Genomic DNA, 20974 nt, shown 5'->3' on the forward strand with positions numbered 1-20974 from the left:
TACAAGATATTTTAAAAAGATGTTGTCACCAATTTTAGGTCACAACATCTTTTACCATCTTAATCAATCTTCTGTGGACTCTTTCTGACATATCCTCATTGTGTGAAAACCAGAAACTAAATCTGTGCATGACTTGTGCAGTGTGATCCCTGAACTTCAGACCAATATTCTCTCTAATTTTTGCCAACCCATGTGTGGATGAAAAACATTTTGTGTTCAGGTTTCCAGTCTCAGATTCAATGTATGCAGTTTCCTGTGCTCACAAGTTACAAAGCCACATGCTATAAACTCTTAATTTGACACACCTAAAATTGGTGACAACATCTTTGTTAAAAGATCTTGTGCATTGCATGCTAAATATTTCTGTAAGAGTTACCTACATGCTTACTCATTCAGCTACTTAAATACATATGCATGTAGTCTAGAAATGAATTATCATATTTGTCCAGCCACTCAAATTTAAATAAATTTGCATTCATTTTCACTTTAACTTCGACAGTGACATTTTGAGGGTTTAATGCACTAAAACTGCTAATGTAATATTTCTCATTTAATGTTGGCTTTTTCTCATCTAGCTGTTACTGTAAGATTGAGAGCACTGAGCTAATTTGCTTAAATCTGCATACCTACAAAAATCCACCACTATTTACTCGAGTTCAAGTGACTATTGTCTAGACAGTAGATGCTCTAAACAAATATGCCTCTGAAACTTGCTGGTTCATTTTTGTAGTACATTCAAAAATATTGACTGTAAATTAGAAATTCTGAAAGCAAAAATTTTGTGCTGCAGTTGCTAGTGTGCTCACCCCATTTTGACTGGTGGTGCACACACACACATAGCTTACAGGAACATTGCTTCAGACCTTGTCCACTGTCACTCCTGGATCCCTCTTTCTCTCTAGACTCTTCAACCTCCTTCAAAATTTTTTGCTGGCCTCATTGACTGAGTAGATATCATACCCACTCTACAACCAACAGGTTGCAGAATTGAATCCCAGTGGGCATGGATGTTTCCGATTGTCTTGTATACTTGCATAACCTTTGATATGACATAGTATGACCTTTGCTGTCCTTGCACCATTAATACAATTTTAATAAGCACTTCACATCCATGGTAACCTGGACGTATATATACGTCTTGGCCGGTTGGGTGGTCAATAAACCATAAATCATCATCAGTATTTTTCACTAGTGTATACTTTTCGCTTAAAGTTTCACTTTGCAAAATTGAACTGAAGTTCTGCTTACTTGCCCATTCATGCAATCTATTTAAGCCCTATAAAGCTACATCTTCTTGTCTCCTCATCATTCATGATTCATCAGCTTGCATAGTATCCAAAGTACATCAACTTCTGTTTAGCAATCATTGCCTCCAGGTACATTCTGTCTTTATGTTCTCTAAAACCTTCTTATTCTTGGTCAATGGGATTCTTAATAGTCTTCTCCTCTGCACTTTTGCATCATTTGCAAATGGTTACATATTTCTAGTTATACCCATCCCAGTATCATTAACATACAAGTTAAATAGCAATGGTTCTAAAATAGACTTCTGTGGCACACCACTAGTGATTTTCCTCTTTTATTATACATACCACGACCCCATACACAACTTGCTAATCTAATATCTAATCCCATCCATTTCAGTTTAGTTGTTATGTGCCATCCAATCATTTTCGACTTTGGTGAACTTGTGAACAAAGGCTCTCCATTTCACTCAACCTGTTGTCCTTTCTTTCATTAATTTTTAAGCTTAAGTTGGTAAGTTCTTTTATGTTGTCCATTCAACCATTTTGTAGTCTTCTTCTCATTCCCTCAGTCTTCTCCAACATAACTGCCAATGATTCATCAGCTCACACAATATGTCCGAAGTACATCAACTTCTGTTTAGTGATCATCGCCTCCAGGTGATGATCACATTCTATCTTTATATTCTCTAAAACCTTCTTATTGGTCATTCTTGGAGTCCATGGGATTCTTAATAGTTTTCTCCACACTCATGATTCAAATGAATCAATTCGCTTTCTGTCTGCCTTCTGAATAATCCAGCTTTCGCATCCATACATCACTACTGTAAATACCAGTGCTTTGAAAATTCTAACTTTCATGGCCTTACTCACACCTCTATCTCATAATTTTTGTCAGCTTTAACATCGCTTTTTTTTCCCCCCGTGACTGTCATTTTAATTTTATTTTCATATTTACCATCATTTCTGATTCTGGACCCAAGTAAATCATAACTTTCAACAATTTCTATTTTATCTCCCTCTATTATAAATTCATTCAAATTGCCAGAAGCCATCACTTTTGTTTTGCTGATGTTTAAATTAAGCCCAGCTTTGTTACTTTCATCTTAACCAATAGAATCAACCACTCCAGATCTTACATTAGTTTCTGCTATATGAGCTGTATCATCTGCATATCTTAAATTATTTGTTTTTCTGTCATCAGTCTTAATTCCAGCTGGATCTTTGGCTAAATCAGCCATTCTCATAATATATTCACTATAGATATTAAAAAGGTAGGGCAACAATATACAACCCTGCCACACTCCTTTTTCCACTCGAACACAGTCTGTTTCTCCAAAGACTTTTTCCTGATTCTTCTTGGTTGTCATACATCTCTCTCTTATCAAGAGAATTAGATGTTTAGGTATTACAATCCACAATCTGTTGCAATCCATGCAATCAAAATCTTTCTTATAATCAGTAAAACATATGAATACTTCCTTCTGAAATTCTCTTGTTCTTCCCATAATTTGGTTCCCATATTTGGTTTTAACCTTGTTGGCCTAGTGGTTAGCATATCTGCTCTCCAGCCAAAAGGCTGTGGGTTCGAATCCTGCCATGTACATGGATGTTTGTGATTGTCTATACTAGTGGTGGTGGTGGGATAGATGGAGTAGATGATGATTGCAATTGGAGAATTGGATGGAGACAGAGTTGTAGAGTAGTTGCCCTCCCTCGATGAGTCTTTGGACTCCCTGGAGGTGTCACGTGATAATAATAATAACCTTTGTTGGATCACTTTCAATGTAGCTTTACCTGCATGTGAAATTAAAGCGATAGTTCTATAATTCTCACAGTCTCTGGGATTTGATTTTTTTTTTGGAATTGGGATGAATACTGATGTTTTCCAAGCTCCAGGCCAGTATATTTTCGTCTAAACCTGTTGACAAATTTCAGTCAATATATTCACAACTTCATCCCCAGCTGCTCTCACTAATTCCACTGACACACCATTAGCTTCTCCTGGAGCTTTTCGTTTTTGCAGTTGTTCCATTGCCGATATCACTTCAACTTTTTATTATCATGGGTTCCTCAACAAACTCTGCTTTCAAATTCTCCTTCAATATTATTATCTTTCTTGTACAAATCCTCTAAATACGCTTTCCATCTTTTTTTTCACTGCTTCTCTGCTTCCATCAGACATTTCCTGAATTACTTTTTACAACTCGTAATCTAGGGATAAACTTCCCTGTAACATCATTTATTTTTCTAAACAGATGTCTTTTCTACCCATAATATTGCTTTCTTCAATTTCCTTTCGCCTTTTATTTAGATGTTTTTCCTTTCCAATTTAGTTATTTCCAACTTGTTATGTTTAGCAATCTATGAAAAGCTTTACAAATCTAAGGATACTGCTGTATGTGTATCTCTCTTGTCCAGTGCATTCATCAATTTTGCTTTTGGAGAGTGTTTTGTTGGTGAAAGTGTGCAAGGAGAAGTGTGATAAATATTGTCTGGATAGTGTGGTTCTCCTGCAGTGGGCCTTAGATTCTGGAGGTTCCCATCCAACAGTAATCATAAAATACTGTGCTAGAAAAGTGACAGATTATTTGGGAATCTGCCTATGCTTTACAGACCGCTCATAACCTTAACAAGTGTGTATGTAAAAAAATTGTAAACGATGGATAGCATTTAAATCAACAAAAAAAAAAAAATTTTGAAAGTTTATTTTTCACTTGGTTAGACTATAATAAATTTAGTTTAATCCTTTATCCAAGTGTGAGCAAACAAAGTTTGTGCCTGAAAGTATCTTCTGGTGTTGTATTGTACCACCTTAGTCCAGTCCTGAAGATACTTTCAGGCGCAAACTTTGTTTGCTCACACTTGGATAAAAGATTAAACTAAATTTATTATAAAAAAAAAAAAAAAATTGGCCACTTTTGACTGCACTGTGAATGTGTTCTACATTCTTATTCAGATTACTTTGTTCATCTTATCATCTTTATCATCAACTTTCAATGAAATATCTACTCTATTAATGCAGCTTCTACTTTTCACAAATACTGTTGATGAAAGTAGGTAATTAAATGTGTTACTAGCAGTATTAAAAATCTTTATTATAGGATTTTATATGAGATACTTTCATTTCATATATGTTAGCATTACCATTTATTGTTATAGTTACAACAGGATTTAAATTGTCCATTGAAATCAATAACTATTCCAAAAAAAATGCAAGTTAGTGAATCAGGTGAAGGAAGAGTTTGCTTTTTTGAAAAAGTCATGAACATAATGATATTAAAATGGTTCAATGCACCAATGGACAATTTTCTATTGGACATTGGGGTGGGGAGTTCTCTAATGTTTCTGTTATTATTACCACTACTACTAGACCTTCAGGGAATCAAGGACTCAACGAGGGAACCATACCTCACCCACACCAGTTGTCACCTTCTCTTAAACTCATGCACACTTACTTGGTTCTACGAGAGAAAAATCTAGCTCTCATCCCTTTCTTAACCACTCACAAACATAACATCTACGAATCCCTTCTCATCTCCCCACCTTTCATATAATGAAAAATTTTATCAACTGATATTTAACAATGTCTTCTAAAAAAGTTTATAGACCATCATCATATCATCTATCTTTCTTCTGTCTACCAATCTCTGCAATCCTCATAATCTACATTCCATAATCCCAATATGATCTTTGAAACTCTTATTTGCAGCCTTTTCATAGTTTCTTTATCACTTTGAAACACTGGAAACTAAATCTGCTCATAGTAGTTTCCTGTGTGGTCGTATCAAGGCCTTGTAAAGAGGCTAAAGGACTTCCATATCTTTAAATATCATTGTTTATTTCAGTATCGTAATTATCAGCTCAGTTGTATTGGCAATTTTTGCTATGTGAATCTTGAACTTCTAATTCCTATCTGCCATAACTCCAAGATCTCTAGCCCTTTCAGTTGCTCCAAGCATAACCCCTCGAATAGATATCTCATTATGCCATAGTACCAGTATGGTACTATGGCATAATGTGATATCATTTTATATGCTTTAAATGATATCATTTTATATGCTTATAAATTATTCAAAATTTTTTTTTTTTAACTATTAACAAGGCCCGGCAGCTGAAAACTACAGCTGATGTTAAGAACACCTAGCCAATGTCTGAGGGGCATAATGACATGGCAGCTGATAGAAAACAACTGTGTTTAGTTGCCAAAACTTTTCATTATTTAAAAGCTTATTAATTATCTAAAGTTTATGATCTTTAATATTTTTAGCATATGAAAAGTCATCAGCTGCAACTTTGCCAAAACACATGGCATCGAAACATGATATTAAGAGTAACATGGTGATCATATCTGTCATATCTGCTGGGCCTTCTTCCTACAGCAGGCTATGAACAAATACAATTTTTCCTCACGTCAGTCGACACATTGTAGATAACTCATGCTTAGGATTCTCGGACTCTTCCCTTCTCTACTTGCATGTGCATTCATTATGCATTTCATCATACTAACAGTAGGGGCAGAAATAAGCAGCGCCGCAAGTGTATTATTGTTGCGTATGTGCACTGTGTTTTGTTTTTGCTCTAAATGTGAATTATAAAGGTGATTTAATATAGGCATGTAATAAAGTGTTGATTTTTTGAAACTGTAAAAAAATGCATTTGAGTTTAGTTTTGAATAAATTTGTTGCAATTCTACTTGCCATGGCAAGTGAAAATAAAAAACAAATTATCAGAATCAAGCAGCAGAGAGTTTCAAAGTTGGTAGACTGAAGAGTATGGAATGGTTAACAAAGACAATAAAGCACTATGTGTTGTATGTTCCAGGACAGTTGTAAGCAGAATGATGTCAGTAAAACAGCATTATGAGACAAACCATAAATCACTCCTTGAGAAAAGCAAGGACAAACAAAGAATTTATTACTCAAGCAATTAAAGAAATATTCAGTCAACAACCCTAATGAAATTTATCAGCAGTCATTCAAATATAACTCCTGCTATTGTTTTTTTTTTTTTTTGCCTCAAATGTAATTGCCAAACAAGAAAAGCCTTTTAGTGATAGGAAATATATAAAAGAAGCATGGTTAAAATGTGCCAGTTCTCTTTGAAGATTTTGAAAAAAGGAAAAAATTATTCAAAGAATAAAAGATATACTTTGGCTAGGAACCCTGTGAAAGATAGAATCTTGGAAATGGCTAAAAATATAACTCATCAGCAAAAAATAGATATAAAATCATCATCATCATCATCAAATTCCTGCCATGTACCCTCAAGGGGTGTATAGGATATGATAGTACTACATGAAAAAAATTACATCATTATTAATTTCCTATCTACAATTTTCCTCCAAATCAGTCTGTTACTTGTCAAGACTCCGACCTTATCAGATCTTATATTTCTATCGTCTAAGGCACTTTGTACCGTATCAATCCACCTATATCTTGGTCTTCCTCTGGGTCGTTTTGCTGCCAACCTGGCAGAGAACACTTGTTTTGCTAATCTTTCCTCGCCCATTCTGTTTAAGTGACCATACCACCTGAGATTAGCTCTGCTAACGCATTCCTGGATGCAGACAATGTCAAGTTCTTTCCTAATATCCTCGTTTTTAATATGATACTGCCATTGATGCCATCTGTTCACACCTATAATCTTTCTCAGGACTCTCATATCTGTGGTCTCTAGTCTTTGGTCAAGTGTTTTACTTCTGACCCAGCTCTCAGATCCATAAGTTAAAACTGGTTTGAACACTGTCTTGTATATAGCTAATTTAGTGTTCCGACTAATTTCTCTCTTATTCCATATGAATTTATTCAATTGACTTCCTACCATACCAGCTTTGCTGATTCTGTTGTCTATTTCTATATTTAATTTACCATCTTCAGTAAAAATCGTGCCTAAATAACTGAAATGTTTTACTTGTTCCACAGGTTCTCCATTCACAACACAGTTGACATTTTCAATGATTCTGCCTATTTTCGTTGTTTTTGTCTTTTTAATGCTGGCCTTCATACCATATCTATTACAACAGCTATTCAATTTAGTCAGAGAATCTTGCAGACTTGTAGCGGATTTATTTAGAAATATAACATCGTCCGCATAAAGCAAAGAGCTGACATTAACATCTCCAATTCTGATATCATGTTTAATACCACTTTCCTTCATAATGTGATCCATATAGATAATGAATAACAAAGGGGATAATGTACATCCTTGTCTCACACCAGATTTAACATTAAACCATCTTCCTGTACTTCCTTCAATTCTAACTCTGACTTACAACTCAAGTAAAGACTAAGTATTGCTTGATATAATGCCCCATTGACACCATATAACTGCAGCGTATTGAATAGCTTCTCTCTTGGCACCTTGTCATATGCCTTTTCCAGATCTACAAAACTTAAATATAGATCTTTGTTATATTCCCATGCTTTCTCGACTATTTGTCGTAAAGTGAAGATCTGATCCTGACAGCCTATATTTGGCCTGAATCCAGCTTGCTCTTCACCAAGCTTTTCTTCCACAATTCTTCTCAACCATTTCTCAAGTACTTGCATAAATCTTGTCAGGAACACTCAGTAGGGAAATACCTAACCTTACATAATTCTCACATGCAGTTTTATTTCCCTTTTTATATATGGGTACTATGAGAGCTCTACTCCAATCATCGGGAATTCGTCCCTCTGTCCAGGCATTCTGAACTATGCAGTGCAGCCACTGTAAGTCTCTTATACCACCATACTTCAGCATTTCTGGTCGAATATCATCTACTCATGCTGCCTTTCCACATTTCAAGCCTTTGATGGCTTTTTCTACTTCAAGTATGGATATGTATTCCTGACTGCATGCCTGGTTAGTGTTTTTTACCACTGTGCTGTCATCACTGCTTGTTTCATTTAGCAGTTTTTCAAAGTAATTACTCCATACTTCAAGGATATCTTTTTCTCCCGTTTTCACGTCACCTTTATCATCTCTAATTCCTTTTACAGCACTCTTTCCTCCATTCTTAAGCTTCTTCAATAACCTCCAGAATATTTTGCCACCTTCTTGATATTTATTTTCTATATTCTTGCCAAAGTCTTCCCATGACTTTTGTTTAGCTAGTTTTACACAGTGTTTAGCATTCTTGCATTTGTCTCTATATTCTCTAAGAGCACGAGCTGACTTATTTGACAGGAACTTTTGGTATGCTTTCTTCTTTTCCTTCACTGCCTCTTTAACTTCCTGTGTCCACCAGGGAGTTCTGATTTTTTTATCCTTACAGACAACCTCACCACATGCCTCTCTGGCAGAATCAATCAATGTTTTCTTCAGAGTTTGCCACTGAATCTCCAAGGTTTGATTCCTGTTCTCAAACTCTTTCAGTTTTTCTTCAATAATCTTTGTGTATTTTAGTCTACAGCTCACATCTGAGAGCTGCTCAACTTTTATTCGCTTTAAAACTTTCTTACATGTTATTCTTTTCAATATGAAATTCAATTTTATCCTGCTCAAAACTAAACAGTGATCACTTCCAATTTCAAATCCTCTGTACATGCTGGTGTCCTGCACCAGAGAGAAAACATCACTATCAACAATAACATAGTCAATGAGACTTTTCTTATTCCTAGCCTCTTCTCTCCATGTGAATTTGTGCACTTTTATGTTGGAACATGGTGTTAGTAATAACCAGTCCATGTCCTGAGCAGAAATCCAACAGATATTTGCCATTATTATTAGCTTTGCTCTTTTCTCGAAATTTTCCCAAAATATTTTTGTATGTCTCACAATCATTTCCTACTCTGCTATTTAGATCCCCAACAAGGACCAACTTTTCATTTTTCATTGTGTCAGTTGCTTTTTCTAAAGCCTCAAAAAATTCCTCCACTTCTACCTTAGTAGAACCTTCTGTGGGACCATAGGCACAAATAAGTCTCATTGTCCAGTTCCCCATTCTCATATTTGCCCACATTACTCTACTTGAGACTGACTGCCATTTAAGAAGATTAGCCTCGTATTTTGTGTTGAATACTATGGCTACTCCTTCTTTTCCTTGATTGTCATTGCCTGAATATAACATTTTGTATTTATTGCTCAGAAAGATCTCACCAGTTTTGGTCTTTTTTGTTTCAGTCACCCCTATTATGTCAATCTGGTACTTATCTAATTCCTCGGCTAGCTCCATTTCTTTGCCATTCAGGCTTCTTACGTTGATAGTACCGATCTTTAACTCTGGTGATGTTGAGTTGGGGTTTATTTTCAGATTTGTTCCAGTAGCTGACTTTTCGCTGTTCGCCCTGGTTCCCTGCCGAAAACAACGGGAGCCTTGTTTAACCGGGCGATGCCCCAGCCGGCATGAAATTTTGTCATGTTGTGCCATCATTCTATATTTTGGTTTAACCAATAAGAATACAATTTGGTCGGCTAAATTCCAAATTGCCAGCCCATCCTCGTTCGTTCAGTATCCAAGTAGATACCCAACCGGATGCACCACAAGAAGGTGAGGATTGGACATTAGGTCAGAAGCCCTGGTCGGTTTTCCACATTCCTTTAAAGGCTATGTGGAGGTCTCCTCTCAGTTATACAGCTTTGACCCTTAAGCACCCCAGATATAAAATCTTCTGGTTTAATTTCTCTTTGTCTTGATGAGAGTACTGATATAACTGGATCAGCTCATTTAGTAATTTTTATTCGTTATTGTGTTGGAAATAATATCAAAGAAGAATTGATCAGTTTAACATTATTAACAACAAAAAGAATAGATATTCGTGGCACAGTTGTAAATGCACTTGCTGATAGAGAAATAGATCTTTCCAAAATTGTATCAGTAACTACTGATGGTACTCACAGTATGACTGGAGAGGAAAATGGTTTTGTCATTTTATTTACTGAGTGTATTGGACATTCAGTTCTGGGTTTTCATTGCATTATACATCAGCAGGTTTTATTTGCAAAGGCTAGTTTGAACTACTGGAAGATATTATGAGCCTTGTAACAAAATTGGTCAATTTTATATCTGTACACACTTTAAATAAATGAAAATTTCTAGAATTATTAAATGAGGTAAACTCAGTGTAATTTTTTTTTACTTATGTACAACAACGTCTGATGGCTAAGTCATAGAAAAGTTCTTTAAAGATTTGTTGGATGTTTAGATGAAGTTACTTTTTTTTTACATAATGAGAAGTTCATTGAAAAATATAATCAATTAATGGATGTCGAATGACGTGCTTACATTTAAATGAATTAAACATTAAACTGCAAGATGTTAACAAGACAGTTACTGTCATGTTTGATTTAATCATAGCATTCAAAGCTAAATTACAAAATTTTAATTATGATGTTATTTCCAATACCTTCAAATATTTTCCAAATACAAAATAATTCTTTGCAGATCTAGAATCTCATGAAAAAACAGATCAAGTTAAATTAACACAAGACTTTTCTGCAGTTATTGAGTCGATAATCAATGAATTTTCTTCAAGATTTATGCAGTTCAGGCAATTTGCAGAAACATCAAAATTTATTTTACATCCAGACACAACATCAGCAGATAAACTGAATTTGGAGATTTTCGAGTGGCTGAATTTGGAAGATATAGAAATGCAATTAATCGATTTTCAATTCATTTCTATATGGAAACAAAAGTTTGTCGATTTGAGAAATGACTCGGAAATAATTGAAAATGATGGATTATTGGGCGTAATTAAAAAGAATGCAGAAGGGGAAATAATGAGAACTTGGAATGCCTTTCCTGAAACCTTTAGTTGTTTAAAAAAAACTAGTGATGGCTATATTATCAATTTTCTCCTCTACATATGCTTGAGTCATTCTTTTCCAAAATGAATTTTATAAAAGAGTTCAAGAAATAGAATGACTGATAAATCTAGTTCAGTGTGTGTATTACTAAAAGTGACAAAATATGAAAACCTGATCTAAAGCATTTGGCATCCACTGTACAACAGTAAAAATCTTGTTAATAAATAATTGATACTGATTTGTATATGACAGTATGCATGTCAAGTTATGACTTCATCTTTATGAAATTCTATGTTAATTTTTAAACTTGTCTCAATAAAATTCTACAATAATTAATTTTTTCCCTATTCAAAACTGCCCAGCACATCACCAACTCGATAAATATTATTTATAAATTTTTGGCACGTGCGCATAAAAAGGTTTGCCACCACTGCCGTAGCGCATAACTTTACACTTACTAACATTGAATAGACATCCATTATCATGTGTCCACACCTCCAGCCTATTCGAATCATTCTGTAAATGCTGTATTATCACTACAATCTCAGATTCATCTATGTATCTTTGCATCATCAGCAGCAAACAGTTGAAAATCTCCTGTCAAGTCCTTTCTAGTATCATTAGTATATAGATTAAACAACATCTCATCCCATGATCTGATCTGAAACTGATCCCTGCTGCACACCATGGTCACATTAAATCTAGCAGATTCACACACACACACACACACACACCATATACCACTTTCTGATACCTGTCCATCAGCCACCCACTTATCCAAACCAATAGTTTATATCCCAATTCCATATGCTCCAGTTTATATAATAGCCTTTCATGTGATATCATATCAAATGAAATGCCTTAGCAGAGTCTAACAGTATCATAGTGTATCCATTCCCTTTATCCAGCTGAGCTGTAACATTATTAAATTAATAAACTCATGCTGTTCTTTGCTAAGTATAGCTTCCTTGTCCACCCATTTCTGTATGCAAGTTCTTATTAACTTCTCTAAAATCTTCACTATGACTCCAGAGATAAGTTGATAGTTAGACTTATCAGTCTTTGCATCACCCTTGTGCAATGGGATTATCATACATTCTCTTCATTCCTGTGGAATCTTTTCTGAGCTAAGACTCAAATTATACAAACATATCAAGGGCCCCTAGCCAGTTTGGTTGAACATTCCTTTAGCATATCTGCTGATATCCCAGCTGCTCCTATTGCCGAATACTTATCCAGGTTATGCATCAGCTGTAACACCTCCCTTTGCATATACCTCTGCCTCTTCATCAAATGCAGTGAGAGCACTGTGCACTGTTACATATACTAAGTTGATATCACTTGATGAAGTGAGCATTCATTATTTGAACTGTTGCATCTGCTTCTGATACGAGGAAAGAATGAATGTGGAAAAATAACTTTATTGAATTCAGGTGGTATTCTTATATCATCTATATTCAATAAAGTTATTTTTCCACATTCATTCTTTCTTTTACTTGCAGCATTACAATAAAAATCTTTTGGGTTGCTTTTAGTATAATACTTGTAAGTTTTCTAGCCTGCACTTTGTGTATTTCATAACTCCTCTCACTCTTATTCTCATGATATTCCTTCCATATCACTCCTATCCTATTTGTCCTTCAAACTCTAAGTACACATTCAGATACCACATGATTTAAGCATCTTTCCAAAGTTTTCCATGCACTGCTAATATAACCTCCTAATATTCTAATATCCTTCCCATTTGGTAACTGATACCATGGAACTAAAAGTAATGTCCTTCTGAGCTTGTCATAATTTCCAGATTTCTAGTTCACCATGTAACCTGTCCTGATTGAAACATCCATATAGTTGGCTACTTCCCAGGTTAGTACATGATGATCACTGTCGCCAACTAGTAGCAAAACAGTCACAAAGAGTGTTAAATCAAATCTAACACTCTTTGTCCTCAAGTTGCATATCACGGAAATAATCCTTTCCAGAATGGAAGCATATATTCTCCATTCCTCTCTAAATTTTCACTAAGCCAGCCTTGGTTCTCTAAAAGATGCACTAAGGCTGTACAAACAAAGAACCAAGCATACTATCATCAAGCTCTGCCTTCTCACGCTGCTTACACAAAAGCCCGAAAAATTGATCTTCACCATGTCTTCTGGACTGTGCAGTGAAGTCACTATAAAACTTTTATACTTTGAACTTTTCTGGTCTAATATCAACTCCAGCTTCTTCACCACACTCTGGCTTTCTGATGGCATTGATATATACTACTGATGGTCTTCCTCTTGAATATTTTCTACTCCTGTTCTGCCACCACTTGTTTCATTTAGGTCTTTTTATAGTAATTACTTCAGACATCCATAGTATCTTTTATATTACTTTTACTATACTCTTTACTTTTATATTACTTTTACTATATATCACATCTACATTTCTGTGCTTTTTCAGTAGCCTCTAGAACATGTCGCTTACTGCATTTATGATATTTACCTTTTATCTTCTTATCAGAGTCTTCCCATGACTTTTGCTTAGCTTCTTCCATACATAGTATGGTGTTGTCTTTATTTTCCATGCATTGATTGTGTAATTTCATAAAAACTAATTGTTGAAAATTTATTTTATTGGTTGACCATCACATTTAAGGACATGATGGATGTCATTTATCTTAAAGAGCAACAAAAATTTAAAAAAAAAAAATTGGAAGATTCATTGTGAGATGTTATGTACTTTAATCCATCTTAACATTGTACTACACTAAATATAATACTTAGTAGTGAGATTTATAAGATGCACATTTGTTAGATGACTGCTTTCATTACTGAAAAGTGCTATCTTTAATTATGAAAAATCCAGATTTTTCAATATTTGACATACCCAGAGATTTAAGTTGTCTTTAAGTTTAGGTTGTAGATTTAGGTGTGTAATCTGCAATATGTTGTTTTTATTTTTTTACTAAGTTTTGAGTCTGTAATAATTATCCCTACGTACATTGTTAAGACCAAAATTTAAGCCATATATTTTAGATGAGTAATGTTGCATTTATTATACTGCATATATTTAGTATATTTTCTCTAGCTATCTTTTTTTAATAAAATAAAAATTATATTTTATTTATTTATTTATTTTTTTGGTCATTATTTCAGTTGCAAAACAATTATCCAATAATGGTAAAGCCTAATAATGTAGAGAGTAATCCCAGTTGTAGCTCTACACCTTCTCAGGTAAACTGTACAAAAGGATTGAGCGAAATGACTAATATTATCTTAGGAAGCCCCCTTGATAAGAGAGAACAGTTTTCTGATTGGGAAAGAAGACCTCTTAGAGACGCACAGGTTATTTATGCAGGTAAGTTTCATTTTAGTTTATATATCACAATACTGATATATCACAAACAAAGAAAGTAAACTAATTTTTGATTCAAGTTGCATTGTCAGATAAGAGCAAAAAAAGTTCACTTTAAAAAAAGTTGGACACTTATCCTAAGATTTTTTTCTAAGATGAGTTAAACATGCATTTTGTGCATCAATGCATTCTCTTTTTACTATCTATTATCACAGATCACAAGAAGAGGTTGGAGGTGGGGGGTATATCATAAACTAATAAGATACCAGTACCAAATACATGTGAAATCACAAATGGGATAGATGAGTGTCCTTGCAGTATCTTTTCATTGCACTGCCTTCTGTGGAAACAGAAACTATAACTTTAACGTCCGAGTTCAGTGACTATGTTTAGGATCTTAATCAGAGATATTTGAGGAGAAAACACCACTTATCCACCTAATCATAGGAGCACTAAATATGTAATAAAATGCAAACTGCATTATCACAGATAAGATACTGCCCTCTATTTCAATTATTTATTTTTTAGTGAACTTAATCATATGAGAAGGAGGAGGATTATTATGCATAGCAACAAGATTCATACATATGCATAGTTTCTCTCCTCCCCCATTTCATTCTGTACCATGCACTGTTGATTTATGATATCTAGACCCACTGCATGTAGAATGTTCATATAAGATTTCTAAGTAATTATCCATTCATGTGAGGCATCTTTTCATGGTGCAGGGGACCTCCTAGTGATGGTACTGGCCCTTTTCATTTTTATTCTTTGTCTATGCTTCCCATATTCTTTGCTCCACTTCTCCTGACTCTTTCTTACTATCCTGGATGTGCATTTGGTTAGTGGGCTAACTGTGAACACCCTTGACCAAGGGTTAAGGGTGTTCAGTTAGTCTTCTTCCCCATGGTCCAGAGACATGGCCAGTGCTTGCTGTGGTGCTCGCATAGCATCTGGGGGTATCCTTGGTATTCCACCCTCGAACACAGTTATTACTTTCAAGTTTTGGGTATTCGTTTGTGGCTCAGTGGTGGGTGTGAAGCTCTGGCACTGAATCCAGTTTCTCTTGAGAATGAACACTTCTTCATCCTCTTCTTTATCAGGGCCTTCAAGAAGCCCCAATCAGGTACAGAAAATATAGAATCATCAATAGAAAAGCAAAGTAAGAAACAAAAAACATCAGAGGCCGTAACAAATATACCACTGTTCCTAATCATACACTCAACAGTTGAACATCCAGTTGGAAAAATGTCATCCCTCTTCATCCAGAAGGGTTTGGAAGGGTTGGCAGGAATTCCAGAAATGTAAAGAAACTGCATTCAGGTGATATCCTTATTGAAACAACTACAGCAGCACAATCAGAAAAATTACTCTGAGTGGGACCTCCTTGATGTTCCTGATGGGCAGCTGATTTTCACTAGAAACATCATCCTTACCTTTAACAAACCAAAACCACCAAAGCAGGATGCCTCAATGTCTTATATAGCTCTGTAGCCCAAACCTTTTAAGTTGCTTTAAATGTCAGAAATATGATCGTTCTCAAACTGCCTGTCATGGTTCTGCCATCTGTGCCTGATGTGGCAGTAAAGAATATAAAAATGAAGGTTGTAAGAACAAAACACCAAAATGCTCTAACTATGAGAGAGACAACCTGGTATACTCCCAAGCATGCCAAAGGTTGAAGGACAAAAAGAAGATACAAAAGTTAAAAATAGAGCAATGCATCACATACCAGGAAGTGAAGAGGCAATACACCAAAACAGTAACAACATCTGCTAAACCCTCTTTTGCTGAGAAGGTAACTGTGAAAGGCAAAGAAAGTGCCAGTCGGGACATTGACAAGGATGTCAATTCTGCCTTCTCACAACTATAACATCCCTCAAAGATATGATTTACTCGCTATCTCCTTTGAGTGAATGAAAGAGAAATCATTATGGACTTACTCTTGAAGATATGCCAAAAAGAGTCCCACTACAGGAATGTGTACCACAGAGGATGAAAGATATGCCTCCAGATCTTTTATTAGATAGCCCATTAACAAATGGTATGGATATTTCTGCTTTCTCTCAGGAAGATAATCAATATCCCAAGTGTCATGGATGGAGTGGAGTTTGACGAAATCGTGGATATTTTTCCAGAAGAAGAAATAATTGTTACTCGCCATCATAATTCTCAAAAAAGAAAAAAAATCCATGACTAATGAAAACAAAACCACTCATCATAGGAAGTCAGATGATGTTGCCAAAAAGAAATAATGGAAACATTCTCTACAATGGATTGTTGTGGATTTTAATAAAACATCAAAGCTCTCTTGCAGACATATAAACCAGTAAGCTTCTGCTTGCAGAAAACATACCTGAAACTGAGTGATGATCCAGTTCTCTGTAAAGTTACCATTATTAGTAAAAGCAGGACAGCAGATGGACCTGCTCATTGGAGATGTGGCAGTCCTTGTTCGCAACCATACCCCTTTCCAACAAATCCAAATTAACACCAGTATAGAAGCAGTTGCTAAAAGACTCTGTTGGAAATATAATAACATTATGTTGCATCTACCTCCCTCTCACCACAGGATTTCTCAAGATGACATCATTGCCATCTTGAGAAATCATCCCCCCCTCCCTCATGTACTTTTAATGAGGGATTTAAGTGGACATAACACTCTGTGGAGCAGTGCACAAACAAACATTAGAGGAAGAGTTGAGAATAAGCTCGACAACAACAATCTTTCCCTCTAAAGCACAGGAAGCAACATCATACCTGCCCAAACATTCACTGCCGTTGACTTAACTATCTGCTCACCATTCTTTTTCCTGCTGTTTGAAGGTGGTAAACTGATAAATTATTTGAAAGCAGTTACTTTCTCGTGATATTCACTCTTCTACATGGGCAACCATGTTCTATGGCACAGATATCACGGTGTAAAATTCAGCATGCTGCCAACTGGTCCACTTTTTCCTCATTAGCAATTTTTGATTCTGCAACTGTCAGTTCATCTATCAGTGATGCAGTGAAACATGAAACAGAGTGCAGTATAGCCTCAGCCACAACTGGAATTACTTAAACATCTAGTTGGTTCCCATCCATAGTGGAATGATGATTGCACAGTAGCCAAAGAAACCCAGAGAAAGTTTGGTGCATTTTCCACAGATACCCCACAACAACAAATGTAATTGATTTCAAATGAAACAGCTTCCTAAATCATGAGCATCTGGTATCAATTTTCTTCAATATAGAAAATGCATATGACATTGGATAGATTCAGATTATGGAAGAGGTACGAGGGTGGTCTGAAAAGTTCTAGGCCTCGAACATAGATGGCAACACTATCGGCAAGATTTTTTTTTCTAATTTGTGCATCTGTCATGAGCATCCATGTGAAATTGCAAGTCATTCTATCAAGTAATTTGTTTTATACAACTGTCTGAAGCAAAAGCATTGTCTGTATCCCTTGAAATGGATAAAATTGAATATCGTGCGGTTATAAAATTCTTTGCAAAAGAAGGTTTAATGCCAAAAGAAATTCATTCGAAGTTCATTATAGTTTATGGGCACTCCCTCGTTTTCAGCAATTAAGAAATGGGCTGCCGAGTTTAAACGTGGCCGTACCAGCCTTGAAGATGATCCACATGAAGAATGTCCAAAAAATGTAACAACACCAGAAACCATTGATCAAGTGCATGATATGGTATTGGATGACCGGTGAGTCAAAGTGCATGAAATTGCCGAGACTATAGGCATTTCAAAAGAACATGTGAGATAAGTTTTGCATGAAGAATTGCAAATGAAAAAGCTTTACTCAAGGTGCTTGCTCACAGCAGATCAAAAACGCACTCGCATGAAAATCTCTGAACAGTGCTTGGAGCGTTTTAACAAGAATAAAGCTGATTTTGTGCATCGATTTATTACTATGGATGAGACTTGGATTCAGCATTACACCAGAATCCAAACAGCAGTCAAAACAGTAAACAGAAGCTGGTTGTTCAGCGCCAAAGAAGACAAAGTTGGTTCCATCAGCAGGAAAGGTCATGGGATCGGTGTTTTGGGATGCTAAATGCATTTTGTTTATTAATTATCTTGAAAAGGGTAAAACAATAACTGGGGAATATTATTCCGATCTTTTAACCAGACTAGCCGAAAAAAATTAGTGAGAAAGACACGGTTTGCAGAAGAAAAAAAATCATCTTTCATCAGGACAATGCACATGCCCACAAAGGTGTTTTGGGTGGGAAATTTAAGGAATATCTGCAGTATGAATTGTTGGAACATCCACCCTATTCCCCAGATTTGGCTCCCTCTGACTTCTATCTCTTCCCAAAACTAAAACTCTCTTCCTCGCTGGTCAGTGTTTTTCTTCCAATCAAGAGGTGATTGCAGCTGTAGAGGGGTATTTTGCAGATCTTACTGAGAACCACTACAGGGATGGGAGGTGCTGGAGCATCACTGGAATAAATGTATTAGTCTTAAGGGAGATTATGTTGAAAAATAAAAATAATTTTGAAATTATAAATACTTTTTTTCATTATTAGGCCAAGAACTTTTCAGACCACACTTGTATATTAACCTGCCTACCGGTCGAGGTGGATGAAATATTGAGACCAAATTGCACTTCTTGTCCATGTTATTTAACGGGTGTTACAGAATCGTATCCAGATTTAACTTCACATTATTATTATTATTATTATTATTCCGGGAAACTCCAAGGAGTCGACAGACTCATCGAGGGAGGCCCTAACATCATGTCTGGAACAACTATTCAACATTCACACAGTATCTATCATATCTTGCCTTGAACTCAATCACGGTCGTAGCACCCACAACAGACTCTGGAAGCTTATTCCACTCATTCACCACTCTCCAAGTAAAAAACCTAGCTCTAACACCCTTGTCAACCACGCTCTTGCCCAGCTTCCATGCATGGCCCCTAGTCCTCCCACCACCAGTCATATTTTCAAAAATATCTTCTGGATCAATCTTATAAAAACCCTTCAGTAATTTGAATGTCTCAATCATATCACCCCTCCTTCGCCTATCGTCCAATTTCTGCAACCCACAAATCCTCAACCTGTTCTCATAAGGTTCATTCCACAGACCTGCTATCATCTTGGTCACTCGTCTCTGGACCCTCTCCACTTCCTCCCCATCACGAAGAAACCCTGGTGCCCATAACTGGGCACAGAAGTCCAGATGGGGTCTTATCAAGGCTCGATACAGAGGAACAACAACAACTTGTTTGTCTCTGCATGTTAAAGTGTTTTTCATAAGCCAAGTGATTTGGTGAGCTGTTTTAGTCACTTTTGCAATGTGCCCCCTAAACTTCAACTCCCTATCCACCAGCACTCCCAAATCCCTGGCCTCATCAATCTCCTGGAGTATGGTTCCACCAATGCGATATACTGCTGCTATTCTTTTCACCCCAAAGTGCATAACCTTACACTTTGCCACATTAAACTGACATCCATTTTTCCTAGCCCAGTTCTCCAAACTATCCAAATCATCCTGTGCACTCACAATTGCTCTACCCAACTTTGCATCATCAGCAAACAAGTGAACACTTCCTCTCAAATCCTTTCCAATATCATTAATGAACAAATTGAAAAGCAGTGGTCCAAGAACAGAGCCCTGCGGCACTCCACTAGTCACAAGACGTCTTTTTGACTCCACTCCTGAATAAGCCACTCTCTGGTATCTCTCCTTCAACCACCCTCCTATCCATCTTGCCAACTCTATATCTATCCCCATCTGCTCCAGTTTACTGATTAGGGTTCCATGTGGTATCCTGTCAAAGGCCTTGGCTAGGTCCAGTAGTATCACTGTAAACCCATTTCCCCTATCCAGTTCAGCCGTCACTGTGTTATAAAACGTGAGCAAGTTACTGAGGCATGATCTACCCTTCACAAAACCATGTTGTCCCCCATACAATATCCCATTTTCATCTATCCAATCCTGTATTCTTTTCTTGACTAATTTCTCTAAGACCTTGACAATGATTCCTGATATGCTAATCAGTCGGTAATTTACAACAGCAGTCTTGGAACCACCTTTATGCAGTGGAACTATTTTCCCCTCCTTCCACCCGCTCGGGACTTACCCAGACCCGAGACTCAAATTAAACAAAATGGTCAAGGGTACTGACAATTCTTTAGCTGCTTCTCGTACTACACGAGCTGGTATACCATCCAATCCCACAGATGTATTGACATTGAGGTTATGCAATAGACTACTCACCTCCACTTCATTCACCACAATTCTTGTATAATCTACTGGTTTATTCGTTTCTGCAATGTCACCACCTGGATGATATATTCTTGCAAAGTGCTCACTCAGTAACTCAGCTATCTCAACTGATTCAGTTACCTCCCTACCATCGGCATTCTTTAAAATCATTCTGCCATGTACATTTTTCCTTTTACTTGCTACATATCTAAAAAACTGTTTAGGATTCTCTTTAGCCTGCATGGCCAATGTTCTTTCGTACTCCTTTTTTGCTTTTCTTACCACACTCGTCACCCTTCTGGCCTGCACTTTATACCGTTCATGTGCCTGCCGGTCACCTTTCTCCTTAAATGCCCTCCATAGTTGTTTCTTTTTTTGCAGCTCAAGCTTAATGGTGTTATTCATCCATTTAACCCCTACTTGATTTATTATTCGGACTCTAG

General features: G+C 36.2%; 1 protein-coding gene across 4 annotated transcripts in view; it reads left to right on the top strand.

Moving 5' to 3' along the window:
• LOC150103802 (exonuclease mut-7 homolog) overlaps positions 1-20974 on the top strand; it is a 313402-nt gene that overhangs the window by 281785 nt on the left and 10643 nt on the right. For all 4 annotated transcript variants that reach the window (XM_090396540.1, XM_090396541.1, XM_090396543.1 and 1 more), the window contains one exon: positions 14117-14318. In XM_090396540.1, coding sequence (XP_090252666.1) covers positions 14117-14318 — 202 coding nt within the window. The remainder of the gene's footprint in view (positions 1-14116; positions 14319-20974) is intronic.

This window comes from Typopeltis vanoorti, chromosome 8 (assembly GCF_054136105.1).
Source record: "Typopeltis vanoorti isolate ZY-2024b chromosome 8, IOZ_Tvanoo_1.0, whole genome shotgun sequence".
Taxonomy (NCBI): domain Eukaryota; kingdom Metazoa; phylum Arthropoda; class Arachnida; order Uropygi; family Thelyphonidae; genus Typopeltis; species Typopeltis vanoorti.